This window comes from Batrachochytrium dendrobatidis, assembly GCF_000203795.2.
Source record: "Batrachochytrium dendrobatidis JAM81 unplaced genomic scaffold BATDEscaffold_6, whole genome shotgun sequence".
In the NCBI taxonomy this organism is placed as follows: Eukaryota; Fungi; Chytridiomycota; class Chytridiomycetes; order Rhizophydiales; genus Batrachochytrium; species Batrachochytrium dendrobatidis.
In genome coordinates, this window is record NW_006281104.1 from 1,113,880 (window position 1) to 1,130,743 (window position 16,864).

Sequence of the window (16,864 nt, forward strand, 5' to 3'; positions counted from 1 at the left end):
TGTATAGATCGTGCACGATCTCCCGTAATTTGCTGTAGATATTTGCTGTATTGCTTACTTTGATCCTCGCCATCAAAATGCAGCGACCAATTCATGATCCGCAAGTAGATGTCTTACCACAGAGTCTGTTGCTACCTCTTATTATCAGGTGAGTGAATATTTGATTATATTTTTTACTATTTTCATAAGAATATTATTTAAATACACCAGCAATCGCCATATTGGCTCTGTTGCAAATCTTATACTAAGCTGCATTGCTCCAGTCTTGGATGGTGACTGACAGCATTTGTTTTGAAACAAATCACATTTAATCATACAGTCAGCTTAAACACTATGGATACAATGGTGCTGCAAAATACGTGGCTGATATAGCTGAGCTTCCACTCTCATTTGAACCATCTGCAAAATTGGCCGAACTGAGTTTTATTGGTCAGCGAACAAAAGATGCTTTAGGGGAATCTTCTGATCTACAAGTACCAACAACCGACGTAACCATATCTGCCTCTGAAAACGCAACGGATGCCATTGGGTCTTTGGATATGGACTCGAATACTAAGCCTAGTAAGCACATTTGCATAAACTTGGTTGTGATCTATCAAGACTAGATGCATTAACTTGCATATATCCACCAATATCACTATAGCTGGACCAAATCCTACTCCTGACTATACCACTTTGTTTACAACTACGCATAGACTCGGATGCCGTGCACTTGGTAATGATTGATCCTAATTACTACTCATCTTGAAACAATGCTCTAAAATCAATGCATGCTAGGTTCTAATACTGGTTGAATTTCCAATCATCATTTTGGTTTTAGCCTTTTCTCCTGATGGAAGATACATTGCCACTGGCTCTCAAGACACTACAATGAAGATTCTTGATACTCAACGCCTTGTAATGCAGCAGAACGAATCTTCTGAAGAACGAAAGGTCGTCCGAACTCTGTACGATCATACCGGTGCAGTGAATGATATTCAGTTTCACCCAAACGGAAACGTACTGGCATCCGGATCTGATGACTGCCAAATCAAACTGTTTGATATGAACAAGATGCATGTTAAACGCGCTTTTCGCTACTTACCGGTACACCACTATTAATTTACAGCTTGACTATTAATACCACTATTCCTTTGTTAATGTGTATTATTTTAAAACGGATTGCTATACTAGGATGCATATCCTATTCGATCCATTGGGTTCCATCCAAGTGGCGATTATTTGATCTCTGGAACAGACCATCATGCTGTGCGGATCTATGACATTCATACAATGAAATGCTTTATTCCTTCTAATCCTGCAGACAATCATAATGGTGGGATTCTTAAAGTTGCGTATTCTCCATTGGGCACAATTTTTGCCACAAGCAGTCAAGACGGCTCGATAAAACTGTATGACACTGTGTCCAGTCGCTGTATCAACACTATTCCAAATGCACACAGCGGTCTTCCAGCAACTAGCATTGTGTTTTCCAAAAACAGCAAGTACTTGTTGTCTACTGGAATGGACTCTGTTGGACGGCTATGGGACATGACTTCTGGCAAGGTTCTTGTAAGCTATCAAGGAACCTCTCATCAGGTATGCCATTAATCAGTTAGTGCTTATACACTTTGCTTTTGTATCAATTTTAAAGTTTACGATGATATAAACTACCATTGCATCAGCCTGCAGCGAATTACTTTTCTATTTTTCAACTGACTCATTTTTTATTTAGACGGACAAGACTAGCATGATTTTCAATTATAATGAAGATTATGTAGTGGGCTCAGATGATGAGACTAGCAGTCTTTCTATATGGGACTCGCGAACGGGTGTTTTACTGCTTAAACTAGGAGGACATACCAAGCAGATTTTAGCAATTGCATCTAGTCCCGTCGACGCAGGGATCATGACTGGAAGGTGCGTACATGCTTGTAGTTGGTGTCGATCATTTGAATATTTGTACTAACCCCATGTTATCTTGAATAGTAATGATTTTAGAGCCAGATACTGGAATTTGAAAAGTGCAATACAAGGATGAGCTGGCTGATACTACAGATGATAAAACTGCAATGAAATGACATTAATCAACGTATCTTTTAATTCATGTGTCTATCTTCATATAATGCTATTTATAGCGTATTTACGCAAAATAAAGTATTAAATAAAGGTGTTGGGTTCAAAGAACACAATATTGTCCAGCAAATTTGGTGAGAATTATTATTTCATGAGACTAGTTGTTCAATCTCCAATTCTTACAAATTGAATATTGTGATATTGTGATTGACATGGAAACAATTGTATTTCCGAGACTGCAATCGTTGGTTTTTTGAACTAGATTGCAAACGTATCAGATGTGATACAATACATATGGATTTGTAGTTTGACAACACCAAAACAGTCAAATCCAATATCTGGATGACAATGGATGACAATGGATGAATCTGATGATTGTACAATGTATGACTGCAAAAAAGTCGATAATCACAGTTTAAAACTATAGTTTGATTGTGTGCATCGTATGATGAATGCTGTATGTTGACAAGAACTGACAATGCCAATCAAAAACAGTTTGTAGTAGAAAAGCGCAGCAAACATTTGTCTATTCTGATGCAAAATAGAGACAAGATAAAAGTATTCCATTTTACGTGAATACGGCTGTAATTTAAATTTTATCGCGAGTCGAGACTTTATTATGGAGACGAATCCCATCTTTCATTCTAGATATCCTCTTGGTAAAGACTATCCTGGATTCAAAAAACCTGCTTTACGTATGTATTTTATCTAAATATTCTACTCAGCATTTAATCTCCATGAAACAAACACTAACTAATATTTTAGCAACTAAACTTGGTGGGCGTGATTCAAGAAAACCTTCAAATTCTGTTGCTCAGTTACAGCAACGTCTTCATACACTGGCTGGACAAATACCAATAGCCAAAAATATGTCTGCTGGTAAAACTACACATTCTTCCCCCTATGCGCCTCATGGAGACAAATCAGTTCAAAACGAGTATATTCGCAACCTTCAACAACAAATCTATTTATTAGAACTCGAGACTCGTTATTTGTAATTTATTTTTATACGTTAAACTGTTGTCAATTTTATATGAATCAAAATATTTGTACTCATTATATCCCGTTTAAACTTTTAGAAAATCTGGGGGACAGCATTCACTAGGTTAGACATTTGTTTGGAACGTGTTTGATTGTATTTCATTTCATATACAATTTGTAATATTGAAATATAGGAGCACCAAAAGATATGCATGGGCATGATTTTATGGCCAGAAACTCTCATCCACACAGTCAAAATACAACTGAAACTGGTTTAGATATCAAGGTTTGTAATAGTTCAGCGTGTTAAACATTGTACTATGTTTTGATGTAAAATACTATTATTTTAGGAACTGCAATCAGAATTCAATGCTTTCAAGGAAAAAACTCGGGAACTAGAACTTACTTTGGAATCAGTTACCAAGCAATATGATGAACAAACAGAAGAGATTGCAAAGCTCAAAGGTATGAATTTTTGAACCAGTCCATGACAATTTGATGCAGCTTTATGATTTTAAATGTTTTTATAATTCACAAAGATCGGCACGGAATTGAAAAAGACAAGATATATGGAGAATTGATATCTATACGAAAAAAGTATGAGACAGCTACATCGGAATGTAAGCGTTCAGAGTTGTCTTATAAACGAATTGTTCAAGAAAATGAGCAGCTTGAAAGAATAGCTTCTAAATCAAAAGAACAAGAAAATTCAACTAGAGAAAAGGTGCTGTCATGTATCGTTCAATTTGTAGCTCAATCTTTAAAATATAACTCATACACTTTAATTAGATTGATGAACAGCTACAGATCAATAAAAGCTTGTCCAATAAAGTGGACGAATTGCTGCAAGTTAACGTGACCATTACGGTAACATGCTACGCTCATATTTGTCTTGTTCATTCAACCTACTAACCCTGACATTTTAATAGGCTAAATTAAAAAAGTCCGAGTCAGTAATTTTAGGATTTAAGATGGAAGAGCATCAATCTAAAATTAGAGAGTTTGAAAATCTTGTCAAAGAGTTGGAAACAAAAGTTAAACAACATGAGTATGAAATGACTCGTGTTGACTTGTGCAAAAAAAAAATGGATGATGATCTTAAAGATCTGCTTTCAAAAAATATTGCTCTTACTTACAAGTGCGAGGAGTCAAAAAAAGCGCTTGATAGGGTAATTAATATGCATATTTTATGGTAAAATCAAGTTTAAATTGGCATTTAGCCACTACTAAAAGAAAATATCATCAATTTACCTATTTTTGACTTGTTTCTCAACAGGAAAGGAAGCAGGAAACTGAGCAATCTCAATCAGATAAAAAAGAAATCAAAGATATCGAAAAGCAAAAATACCAGTTGGAACGACTAAAAGGAGACTATGAAATGCTGAAAATCACAATGGAAAACAAAGATCGTAAAATTAGTGAACTTCAACAGCAGGTAAGATTTAAACTATCAAAACAGGCATGCGCAGTAAATGCACATATTTATCTACAGTTGATTAAATGCGTATTCAATCATTATACAAACCTATTTTTCAATAGATGGAGCTATTAGAGACATCAAATCACAAGAGTATGTATTTTTAATCCTGCATTCTTCATTATTTTAATTCATGCTGACACAATCCATAGTCTTAGAAACCAAGAATGTTCTTTCTGAACAGATTCTTGAAATGGAAACTCGATTGCACAAGAACGAGATTGAACTGACTCAAGTATGCCAAGATAAACGGTACGTGGACCACGGTGCTGTAAAAAACATGGCTTTACTATTTTTTTTAAAAAACTAACCATTATTGGTTTGAATGGGTCTAGTCTACTGACAGATGATGTTGCAGAAATCAAAATTCAGCTTGAGACAGTATTGGCTCGATTATCAACAGCAACATCTAAAAACAATTCACTTGTTATACAGATTGAAAAGTATAAACGTGATCTGGACACTCTGCAAAAGTTTGCGTCTGTATTAGATCAAGTTGAAACCAATGGTCAAAATTATTTGCAGTTGATGCGAGATATGCGCAAGTATTTGAACACAAATGAATAAACCACGATTGTACTGTCGTATACTAATAAGTTTACACAAAATTAAACGGCTATAGTCGAGTTTAATACTCTAAATCTCAGTCTAGTCAGCACTTGAAAATCAAATTATTTTACAAAATATTGATGAGAATTTCAGATTGATTCAACAAAATGTAAATTTATTCTGCCAGTTTTTATATTGTGCAAATATTCTTTTTGACGACAGACACTTTTCGGCGTTTAAAAGCACCTTCATGTATGGCCAATTTAGCATCTCTTTTCCCGGAATGCTGCGTATCTAAAAGTGGATGTATGGAACAATCAGCAGCAAGCTCTTTGCCGTATTTTTCAAACTGGCCTACTGCTTCTGACTGAGAGATTGGAAGAGGCTCAACGCAATCAATTTTGACCGATTTTAATGCCACTGTTTTACCCAAGCATGTGTTTTTTGCAGAACGTTGTTTGATTTTCAAGGCATTTCCTTTGATGTTAGTAAATGGAAACAGCCGTGAAAACTCGCTTTGAGTTTGAGCGGACCGGATAATTTTGTACCCTTGTGGAAGTGCTTTAAAAGTCGGTTTCTTTTCCAGTATGCCTAAATTTTCCAGCCACTGCACTACCTGTTTTGCCACACAAGTTTTAACATGAATTAGGCTGGAGAATTCGGCAATTGTTGAAATTCCATCTAGATCCCAAATTCGGAACAAAGCATGTCGAATAAGTGCCGTTTGAAGTATTGACTCGGGGGATTTACCATCATTGGATCGTGCACATTCGTGACATGTATGCACTGATGAATGTTTTGTGGTTGGAAGATATCCTAAACAAATAGCATGAGACCATAGTTTGCACCATCGACATTGTACCAAATTCGGACCGTGCTCATTTACACCACACGGACATCTAATGCCAGTCCACTGGTTGATTGTGTTGAGCTGATCGCGGACAACTACATCACAGTCTATATTACGCTCTTCATTGGCAAAACCTTGCTTTTGAATTGATTCAAATTTTCCCCTGTTTGGCAGTGTTAGAGGTTGAGTGTCTGCCTGGGTGTCATTTATAAAATCTCTGGAATTAGACTGAACACCAGGTACTGGAGAATATGGATACTGGGTATCACATTCATGGCTTTTAGGATCGCCAGTGGTTGATTTAACAGTTGCCCTAGATTTAGAGGCTACATTAGATCCAATCTTGAGTGCATCAATCAACTCTTGTGTGGTTTGTTGATTTTCTTTTATCAAACGATCCTTGTGTGCAGTGGATTCGTTAGGCATGTGAACGGCATTCAATTCAAGCCGGCCAATCTGCTCTTCTACCAAAGACACTTGAGTTTTACTAGATAAAGTAGAGTCTTTTACGTTTGTATTTTTGATGGACATTTCAGTTTCAAACTCATTCACAGATTCGTCTTCTTGCTCGTTATTTTCTCCAGTGTTTGAAACTAGGGAAGGAGCATGCACTTTTAAGCTCAGTCTACCAATTTTTACAATTTTATTAGTTCAATGGACAATAAAACTGGCAAGGATCAATGGTTTCCACAGAAAAGTGGTACTTTACAGTTGCTGAAAAGACATTACATTGAACTTAACTTACGCGTGATATGGTGACGAGACTTGACCAAGATTAACTTGAAGTAGTTTTTCACCTGCAATACAAACAGGTGTATCTATTCCGGCACAAAACATAGGTGGCTGATAGTCTGGTGGTGTGATGTTATCATAATAGTACAACTTCATTGTAAGGTAGGCATTCTCTGGCAATGGCTATTATATTTGGTGGCATTTTATGAATATAGTAAGTATTTAATGAATTTCATACGATGCTGACACAGCTCTATAAATGTATCAAAATTGATCCTTACATTCATAGTTTGGGTAAGTACCAGAAGATGGCGTAGCATCTCGCATGTGGCTCGAGTCACATCTTGACGTGTTTTGAAGCGAAATTGATCTTTGCCATCTTTAGAGACGGATATGCACCACCGATCCTTGTCAGGGTAGGAAAAGGAAAACGTGTATGCTTCTGTCAGTTCTTCTGGACAAGACTCATTGACGTAGATACCAAAAACCATGGTGCGGAGATATTGTTTATTCAAAGCATCGCAGCATCCACGGTCGATCCAGCTAATAAGCAGATCTGCCTGGGAAGTCTGTTTAGGCACCAGTGTTTTCAGCTGAAGACCATTCAGTCGAGTGTCTTTGAAGTTATGCTCTGGAAAAACATTGCGAAGATACGTGATGGAGCCGATCGTGGCACCAAGGACATTTCGGACAACAGTGAGGGACTGCTGGGCAGTGGGTTGAAGCAGAACCTGGGAAGCAGTGGACCTTGTAGTGACTGTGGCCATGTCTCTCGAAGCAAATGAAGATTGTGAGACACTTGAGATCTGTGAGACTGCAGTTGGCGACCAAGTCTCGTTTTATAAACATTTGCTGGATGAACCGAGAATGAATGCAAGGGTTCGGTCTTGTTTACTTGGCTTGAGTGACGTCACTGGGCTGCTTCAATATCAAATTTCTATTTTACGGCCGGATTCAGATAAGCGAAACACGATGGCTTGCAAGTGCGATTTCAGACACGAGTCGAGAATGTCGGTCAATCTGTAGCAGGAAACAAGGAATATTTAAACATTTATTCCACAACTACACAAGGCTGCATTTTACGTGAACAAGTCGGATTGGACAAGAGTTGCTATGGATGAACATGAGCCGTTGGTATCTACCAACACAAGTAACCCACCGCCAGCACAGATCACTACAGCGTCTCTGGTTCGTAGAGGCTTCAGTTTACCATTCATTGCACTTGGCTTTTTCTTGCTGTATCTGTTTGGCTCGACTTCACGATCAAACGACTTGCGTCTGGGTCAGTCCAGACTTATTGATGCTCAACTGCAAGAGTCTCTGGTTCTTGGAAATCTGACCTATGAGCAAAATGCCACTCGCTATTCCTCTGACTTGAGAACAATCTTCAACGCAATGATGAATGTCGGCCATGCCCCAGTCTTTTACTCGGATATCGCTGGCCAATTCAAAGGCAAATGGGAGCTACTGCCCTTCAGCAAAAACATATCTGAACTTCTAGGCCAGCACTCTCGTAAGACAGTAGATGAATCTCCGTCCCTGGAGTTTCCAAAGGAAAGTGTATCTGAAACTGCTTCTCAAGGGAATATGGACCTGACTGCTGGTGGCAAATTCTCGTTCACTATCATCTCAAACAAAACATCTAATGAAGACATCTTATATATCAATGGCAACATGAATATCGATGATGGCTACAATTCATTTGACTCTACACTACACGGTTTGCATTTTAAACGAAATGGATCCATATATTTGGAAAGTGCCGTGGACGAAAGGTTTGGATAAACCATGTTTAGATATTCGTAGTAGTTATGGCTGAAAAACCTGTAAAAACTGATCAAATCTACTGCATTCAATTATACAGTGAATTGTTTTTGCACAACATACCAAAAATGATGCTGGATCCACACTCTTTTCAATCTGCATTATCGGTAATCCGATCTATCAATATGGACTATTTAAACACTCTCAAAAAACAACTTGACAACGGTATGATTATTGAGCATGTCGGTAAGTTCATTTTAATTAACCGTGCTCACGTAAAATGTATCATTTTTCTGTATTATCTTGCCACGACTGCCTCTTTGAAATATATAATAATTGAATATTCGTTGCACCTTGCTACCATTCATTGATTTTAACTGGGACTCTCAATCCTTGTTTAATAGAGCAATATTCGTCATACGATTCACATAAATTATATTTTTGGATCTGTTTTTTCCCTCTTTTGGCATAACCATACATTGTACAATCACCAAGTGTATTTATTGTAATCCGGATATTGGGTTTGACTGCTGTCAATCAAACTCTGTACAAACCCCACTTTACTTTATCCTAATATCACGGATACATTTGTGTTCTAATTCAAGAGATCAATAATTGTATGTCTCGAGAGAAAGACCAGTCAACTTTAAACATTTGTTTGGTGGAAACAATGTTCAGTAAACACCATTCATTTCATAGAATTGACTGTTTATTGTACCCTGACTCTCTTATTCAATATTCCGTTTACGTGAATACGACTTTAATCAGTTATGCTTTTTTGTGATATGATTACCATGATTCTTCTAACTAATTTAAATTTAGATACTTCGGGCACATCAAGTGCCAAATGTCGGTTTCTTTTATTTATGCAACTACAACCATTGCCTGCTAAACTACAGGATATTTTAGATCTTGAAAATGGTAACCAAAAGCTTGATTTGCTGAATTGTATTGGCGATTAAGTAAATTGCTTGGTATAACATGTTAACGTTTATTTACCTCACTAAAACATTAGTTCAGAATGAAGGGGTTTATGTCATTCAACCTCCACAGCTATTGGCAGACATGGCGTTACTATCACCCAACTGCAATTCATCCTTGAAATCCATACAATTGAGAGGAATTAAAAACTCCATATTTATTTCGTTGAACCATAATGCTGGAGTTTTTATTGCCATCCTAACTTTAATTGAGCTTGTGTTAACAACTCGTCAAATGCAGCAGTTATCTTCACTTTCGGTATGCGTTGATGATACACCTTTTCAACTAGTTTGAGTATATGATGAATACAGAGTTTATCTGACTAGCACACTTTTCATGTTTTTATGGGAAAACTCTAGGCACGAACAAAGATCTCACCAATGACTATGGGAATGATGATTATTTTAGATGCTTACATGTGCATTGTTTTAATTTCTATTGCGTTAATGTTTCGTGAGTATTGGTTTAATACTTTGACTAGTGCATTACCTTTTTTATAAAGTTATTCACGTAGCCATCTATTTTGTACTTGTTGGAACTATAGCTGAACTGTTCTCACCATTTGTGGCGGCATCTTTTTTGAAATTTTGTTTGTTTTCTGTATTTGAAATGCGGTACCTATTTGCTGTCATACAAGCGAGACGACGAGACGGATCTGACTCTTTAGAAAGATCATTTTTGTTTCGAGTGTGTAAGTTGCTACAGATTTTGAATATCATTACAGCTTCTTGCTATGCATTGATAACCTTTTTGTTTCTAGACCTATATACATTCATTGGGGGATTTTTTATATACCATATTGCGCTACGGTCGACACTTATCACAATAGGTATAATGTTTTTGATGCATTCATTATGGATTCCTCAAGTTGTAAGCAACGCCAAGCGTAACACATGGCGGGCTTTTAATCGGTAATGTATCAATTGAGTATTGATCATGTAAAAATGAACTTTCTATGTCAAACCAAACCGTCTCCATCATATAACTCTTGCAGACATCAACATACTTATATATTTTTATGGTAGATCGTTTGTAATTGGTACATCTATCACCAGATTTTTACTTCCCCTATACGCGTGGTATTATCAGGACATTATCATTGCATCTCAGTCTTTACCATCAGCTAAAATACTTTGGGCACTGGCTGTGTTTATTAGTATTCAAGTGGGAGTTTTGATTCTTCAGGATGTGCAAGGACCAAGGATATTTATTCCCCAACAGGTGCGTATAAATACCTATTTACAGCCGTATTCACGTAAAATGGAATACTTTTATCTTGTCTCTATTTTGCATCAGAATAGACAAATGTTTGCTGCGCTTTTCTACTACAAACTGTTTTTGATTGGCATTGTCAGTTCTTGTCAACATACAGCATTCATCATACGATGCACACAATCAAACTATAGTTTTAAACTGTGATTATCGACTTTTTTGCAGTCATACATTGTACAATCATCAGATTCATCCATTGTCATCCATTGTCATTCAGATATTGGATTTGACTGTTTTGGTGTTGTCAAACTACAAATCCATATGTATTGTATCACATCTGATACGTTTGCAATCTAGTTCAAAAAACCAACGATTGCAGTCTCGGAAATACAATTGTTTCCATGTCAATCACACAATATCACAATATTCAATTTGTAAGAATTGGAGATTGAACAAGTGTGGGATTTACTCAAACTGTAATGTGAACATCCATTTAACTCTTAGTACTCTATTTTACATGAATACGACTGTAATTGCACTCCTAAAGTTGGCGCCTTTTGGTCAAAATTCATTCTATTACAAATATTAACTACTAACATTCAAATCACGCTATACCTTTTACAACTGTGGTGCTTATTGTAGCTTTTCCCCCAGACGTATGACTATCATCCTGCGTTTCCACCACTGTCAAACAATGAATCCATCTCATTACAAATGGACACTATTGCTGATTCTGAGATTGATTCAAATCAAAGCATCTATCCACCAACTAGCAGCAACACTTTTTATTCAACAACAGCAACAAGGCGAACTCATGCAATCACTTATGAAAAAGAAGCGCTGTCATCAAGAACTGAGTTGGAAGATAGACATTGTGCAATTTGCTTTACAGAGATCACGACTGTAACGAGTGATCATCCATTCTTCAGTACTGAGCGACTCAAATATATGGTCACACCATGCAATCATTTGTTCCATTCTGAATGTTTGGAAAGATGGATGGAAGTGAAACTCGAGGTAAATTGTTGTGATTTAGTTATTGTGTATCTGTAGTATAACTCATTTCAATATTTCTGCAAAACAGTGTCCAGTATGTCGATCAGATCTGCCTCCAGTATACTAAGATCAATTCAGACTATACTTGACTACACAGCTGTAGTTCAACTATTATCCAACCACACTCTTATAATAGATTCAAAGTGATGTCCTGACTCATGCACAAAACTCCTGGATATCAATAAACCCACAATGATATAATTAATGTATTAAAGATGTTTTCTTTTGCTATTTTTAATCAGCCATTGATTGATCTCTGTAGTGGTTGAAGTAGCTGCTGTTGGTGCTTTAGCCTGTTAAAATAATACATGAATGTTAACCAAAAGTGTCTATACCAGACCAAGCCTTTCATTGCAATGTCATCGGCACATGAATGCAATGGTTCATTATTCAGACCATAAAACAGCTGTTTGAGCATGTTCCATTCAATGCATATCAACTACCTTGGAAGTCATGCACACCGTCAATGCTGCTGCTGCTCCTGCACATCCATTAGCATCCACACTCATGGCTCTCCAACAATTGAACATGGTCGATATCTCCAATGCACACGGCGTTGCCTGTTGTAATCTTGTCGGTTTGATCTGAATAGGTCGTTTGAGTCTCTCGATTGCTCTCATTTCACACGTCTAATATGCTCAATCTTAGCCAGTACACTTGATACAACGAGAGTTGAGTAGTTACCAATAATCGATTCAGCAATCAGTCAAGAAACAGAAACTCGAAAACAATTTAAATTTTCCAAACTCGACCATCTCATTGCAACTGCAATATGGATTGTTCATCTATCCAGATATTTATATCAGAAACAGCACAAGTATGCATCTAAAGGCAGCTTGTAAAATTGATATTGAAAATAGCTGTATGGATTATGATATCAAGGCTTGGATATACCTTGAAATCATTTATTTCCTAACTTCTATTTAAAATATACTTGTTATACGATAAAAATGGTATCGTCATAAAACAGAATCATTCTGATTTGAAGAATCGTAGTTAGAAGCACTTATAGATAGATGACGGAATATCCATGAAAAAACTGCCATTTCGTCGTCGTTGTTTTTTTGCAAAGATTCACAATCCAGGGATTGATATTTGGACGAGAGACAGTCTCCATTCAAATAGGCTTTGTATGGATTTGGAGAAAACCGTAGCTGTGGAGTTTCTTTTAAACCACATCCGACAGATTGGTGTGGATCAAACAAGGATCTAGTAAAGAGTAGTGCTGCTTGGGTCAATGATGGATATGAGCTGTTGATCTAGAAAACATAGTATATAAAATTTAAAAAAAGTTGCAAACCAACAAACATCTCATATCTAATAGTTTCTGTATGTTCAAACCTTTTTAAAATGTACATCTCCAGTGAATGCAACAATCAGTAAATCCAAGAGTATTCTCCATTTAAACTCGGCTTCTTCGCGTAATTCAGCTTGGCCTGTGATTTCAAACTGAGCAAATACCATCATGGTGGTTTTGGCAAACTCCTCTCCTTTACTTAGTAGACTGTAGGGAACAATGGTTGAGTATATTTTTGGTAGAGACTGTTTGGTTTGGTCGGCGAGTTGTGGTGTTTGACTTGGTGAATCACTGTACTTTTCTCCAGGGAGATCTGATTCATTCGAAAGTGGATTGCTTTTTAAGGAATCTTTGATATTGACTGGCTTTAATGCAGTTTTGGAGCATATTGGCTGGTGTGATGCTAAATTGCAGTAAAACACGCTCTTATATAATGATATGCCACTTGGTGTCGAATCTCTTATCCCCGTCACAGAGCTGAAATGATCAACCAGGTTTAGTATTTTATCATTGATATGTTCATAGAAAGAGACTGGAATCCAACTTAAAACAGCCGTTCCACTTGATTGATAATCGCTGATTGACCAATCACTTGGTGATTCTAAACAAAACTTTTTGTACCATGAAAACTTTTGATTCATCAAAAAATGAATGCTATGAAGCTTACAAGTCAAATTATTTTCAAACTCATCCCTGATGGTTCCAATTTTACGATCTCTTGAAGCTGCAAGACAACATTCTAAATGGCAGCGATAATCAATCAAGCTGTATACATCCAATGCTGGATATTTTTTACCAATACTTCGCTCAAATACCTGCGAGTCCTCTACGTATAGCGGATCGTATGATTCAAACAGCTCGTTTTGCGGAATACTTGAAGAATTTCTTTCATGTAGCTCAGTAATAATATTAGAAGGACATTCTTCAGCTGGTATGCTGCAATTTTCAACGGATTTTGCTTCAAGCGACTGTTTCATACGATATACACGAGCAGATTGGTATAGAAGTTGCAACGCTTTTGGAGAAGAACATTCTGATTCCAAATTCAGTGAAAGAAGACATAAAAGACAAGAACGTAGTGTCCTATACTCATATCCACCACTATTGCAAAGTTCATGAAGCACATATGTAATTAAATGCTCCGAGTTTTTAAGCAAAAGATTTGATAAAAATGCATTTTTTCGATATCGAGGTCTGATATTGGCAAAGGTTTGTCCTAGATCGAATGCTAGCTGTATGTTTATGTAAACGGGTAGTTGAAGTGGACGTTTAAAGCACATTCCGATTACCTCTCGCATGCATTCCGTAAGCCGAGCATCGTCCATCTCATTTGCTCTTAGTTGGGACGCGTAGGCTTTGTATGCACTTAATATATACTCTTGCTGAAATGGATCGTATAGTTTTGTAGCATCAAATATGTGGTATTCGCCAAGAACGTTTTTTAGCATACTGTGAGATTCGTTAAATGCCACTATTATGTGGCCAATGTCTCCATGATGGTCCGTATACTGCGACTTCCATTGTAAATCTGCAATATCTCTAGCCGACAAAAAATAATTCAGCAAGCTTGTTGGAATACGAGAAACTTGATTGATGAATCCAATGGTTGCATTTATGTGTGCAGATAAAATACTGGACGAAAGATTGTTCATATGCTGACAGGTAAATAGCAGCAACCGGGAAAACAATAGCTGGTAATGCACTGAGTGACAACCAGCAGCTTCTTCTATGCCCTCGTTACAAAGATCATACGCAGTTTGAAATTTTCCGTCAGCAATTAATGCAATTATGAGCATCCTGCGAGTTTGAAGAATGAATTCTGATCCTAGCTCAGACATGACAAGCTGGTGAATTTTATACTTGCCCAAATCGGTTGAATCTGCCAACGAGCTCACAAAATTTCTTGCAGAGTAGTACCTATTGAAAATCAAAATAAAGCATATATAGTGCGTGATGAATGAACAGTATACATTTTTTGCCAATAAACATATTTTGAATCATATACTAACCACTTGAGTGAAGATCTGTACTGTTTTTGAATAAAGTATGTATTACCAATTAGTTCAAAGCATCTGACCAGCGTTACTATAGAGCCAACTAGATTCTCATATTCAAAGTGGTTCTTTGTGCGATTGTTTTCTTTATGAACCGTGCACAAAGTAAATTTGCTTTTGATTACGTTTTGTTTTTGCTGAATGATTCGGAACAAGTGTATTCTCAATGTATCTAAGATTTCTAGTGTAAATGGCTCCAAAAATGGTTGATTGTGGTTTTTTGATGATGATTTTCCTTCAAGAACATTCAAACTGCTTTTAAATACTTGTGTTTAAAATACATTATAAATATATGACAAGTTAGCAACAGGACACAATATTTTGAACAAGTACAGGCTTTAGATAATACAGTCCATCAGATTATATAATAAGCTTGTATTGTAAATGCGTACTTACAATCTGAACTGTCTGATTTGATACAATCTGATACGGGATGCACGCAGTCATTGCCCATATTTAAAGCATCAAATAGAGAATGTGCAAAACTGTCATTGTAAAAACAATCATCCGTTGGCGACATTTCAAGTATTTTGATTACCAACTTGAGTCTACACAACTCTATTTCAGTTTGAAAACTGGCAGGATACAATGACTTTGTCTTTTCTGAAATCGTTACAGACATGAGCAATTTCAAAGCCAGCCCATTTTCCGCGTTTAGAGAATATACATTGTCAGAAAACATGAGTTCGGATTCTTCACTTTGACTAGATAGTGGTGAGGTGTGCTTTATCACGGATAAAAATTTGCCAATACCATTGAAAATCATTCCAAGATTTACTAAAGCTTCTGATTTAAGCAGTGCTACTTTTGCGCAGTAAAGTTGAGAATGAATGACATTTAAAGATATGTGGTCAATAATTGCAGCAAGTGGTAAAGCTAATAGATATAAATTTGCAGCAAAAAGCTGTTCAATCAAAAAGAAAAGGCAGTCACACATTGTTGCTGGATTGCTAGTAAATTTGTCGGCAAAAACATTTGTAAGCAACAGCAAGAATGATGGGGTGTAATTGGCATACTCCATATAGTTTGTAGGACGTGGAAGATTTGCTACAATCGGTGCAATATATAGATGTGCAGCAAACCAGACAAGTTCGGATCGCTTGTTTTGGTTATTGAAATAGTAGAATCGTGCAATTTTGGTAACAGCAGTGGCTGCCAGTAAGCAATTAAATTTCCCGTTTATAGATTCCAGTAGTTGATTTGCATTACGGTGTGTCCAGGAGCTGAAATTTCCAGCATGATCGATGCCAAGAATGGTTTTCCAAGACGAAAGGGCTTTATCCTTTTGAAACAAAGCGTCAATGCTTTTTGACCAAAATACGCATGCCCCAGAAATATTTCCATGTTCAAATAACAAGTCTCCGTGCTCATTTGCAGCGGCAGAAAATACCTCAAAGTTACTTTCCTTGTGTGATACTGAAATGGCCTTTTCATACGCGTTGGAGGCATCTGTAAACGTCTCGAGTGAAACAGATCCACTTTTAATACTGCATATCTTTTGATACAAGTAGTTGGAATGTAACTGACGTGCATTAAATAACATGTTTTCTGAAGACCCCTTTTTTATGAGCTTGCTTGGCAAGGGTGACAATGAATTGTTGGCAGAAATAGTACATGTTGGGCTTGAAGTTTTAAGTCGTGCTTTTTCCAAAATAGGGTTCACAATTGAGCTATATATACCATTAAACAGCGTTTGAAATTTCTCACCAAACTCAAGAATACGATGAAACTTTCCAGAGGCATTCATGGTTTCCAATGTAAACAGAAAAAAGTCTGCAAAAAAAGCAAGATCAATGTAATGGGTCTGTAGTTCCCCGTACTGATCAATCCAATTGCATGTATAGAGTCCACGTTGT

At 36.8% G+C, this 16,864-nt stretch overlaps 5 protein-coding genes across 5 annotated transcripts; 3 read left to right on the forward strand and 2 right to left on the reverse strand.

Moving 5' to 3' along the window:
* Window positions 1-77: 77 nt before the first annotated feature.
* On the forward strand, window positions 78-2,080 carry BATDEDRAFT_88661 (uncharacterized protein; the record flags this gene model as incomplete). The annotated part of the gene is made up of 7 exons (XM_006679157.1): window positions 78-148; window positions 320-561; window positions 644-715; window positions 821-1,086; window positions 1,174-1,578; window positions 1,715-1,899; window positions 1,969-2,080. 7 exons carry the CDS (start codon window positions 78-80, stop codon window positions 2,018-2,020), a joined length of 1,293 nt encoding a protein of 430 aa, XP_006679220.1. The 3' UTR covers window positions 2,021-2,080.
* A 594-nt stretch (window positions 2,081-2,674) lies between these two features.
* BATDEDRAFT_88662 (uncharacterized protein) lies at window positions 2,675-5,102 on the forward strand (the record flags this gene model as incomplete). The annotated part of the gene is made up of 12 exons (XM_006679158.1): window positions 2,675-2,750; window positions 2,821-3,049; window positions 3,135-3,160; window positions 3,231-3,322; window positions 3,387-3,501; window positions 3,576-3,760; window positions 3,826-3,903; window positions 3,966-4,205; window positions 4,313-4,471; window positions 4,576-4,606; window positions 4,666-4,765; window positions 4,849-5,102. The coding sequence occupies 12 exons, from the start codon at window positions 2,675-2,677 to the stop codon at window positions 5,078-5,080; spliced, it is 1,563 nt and encodes a 520-aa protein (XP_006679221.1). The 3' UTR covers window positions 5,081-5,102.
* Window positions 5,103-6,653: 1,551 nt separating this feature from the next.
* Window positions 6,654-7,411, reverse strand: BATDEDRAFT_11733 (uncharacterized protein; the record flags this gene model as incomplete). Its single annotated transcript, XM_006678829.1, has 2 exons — window positions 6,654-6,827; window positions 6,926-7,411. 2 exons carry the CDS (start codon window positions 7,409-7,411, stop codon window positions 6,654-6,656), a joined length of 660 nt encoding a protein of 219 aa, XP_006678892.1.
* Window positions 7,412-7,757: 346 nt separating this feature from the next.
* Window positions 7,758-11,724, forward strand: BATDEDRAFT_25142 (uncharacterized protein; the record flags this gene model as incomplete). The annotated part of the gene is made up of 11 exons (XM_006678970.1): window positions 7,758-8,419; window positions 8,509-8,654; window positions 9,231-9,329; window positions 9,424-9,647; window positions 9,749-9,842; window positions 9,934-10,080; window positions 10,150-10,218; window positions 10,258-10,300; window positions 10,415-10,610; window positions 11,244-11,618; window positions 11,686-11,724. The coding sequence occupies 11 exons, from the start codon at window positions 7,758-7,760 to the stop codon at window positions 11,722-11,724; spliced, it is 2,094 nt and encodes a 697-aa protein (XP_006679033.1).
* An 892-nt stretch (window positions 11,725-12,616) lies between these two features.
* BATDEDRAFT_25143 (uncharacterized protein) lies at window positions 12,617-16,755 on the reverse strand (the record flags this gene model as incomplete). The annotated part of the gene is made up of 4 exons (XM_006678971.1): window positions 12,617-12,916; window positions 12,999-14,871; window positions 14,964-15,273; window positions 15,405-16,755. 4 exons carry the CDS (start codon window positions 16,753-16,755, stop codon window positions 12,617-12,619), a joined length of 3,834 nt encoding a protein of 1,277 aa, XP_006679034.1.
* Between the last annotated feature and the right edge of the window lie 109 nt (window positions 16,756-16,864).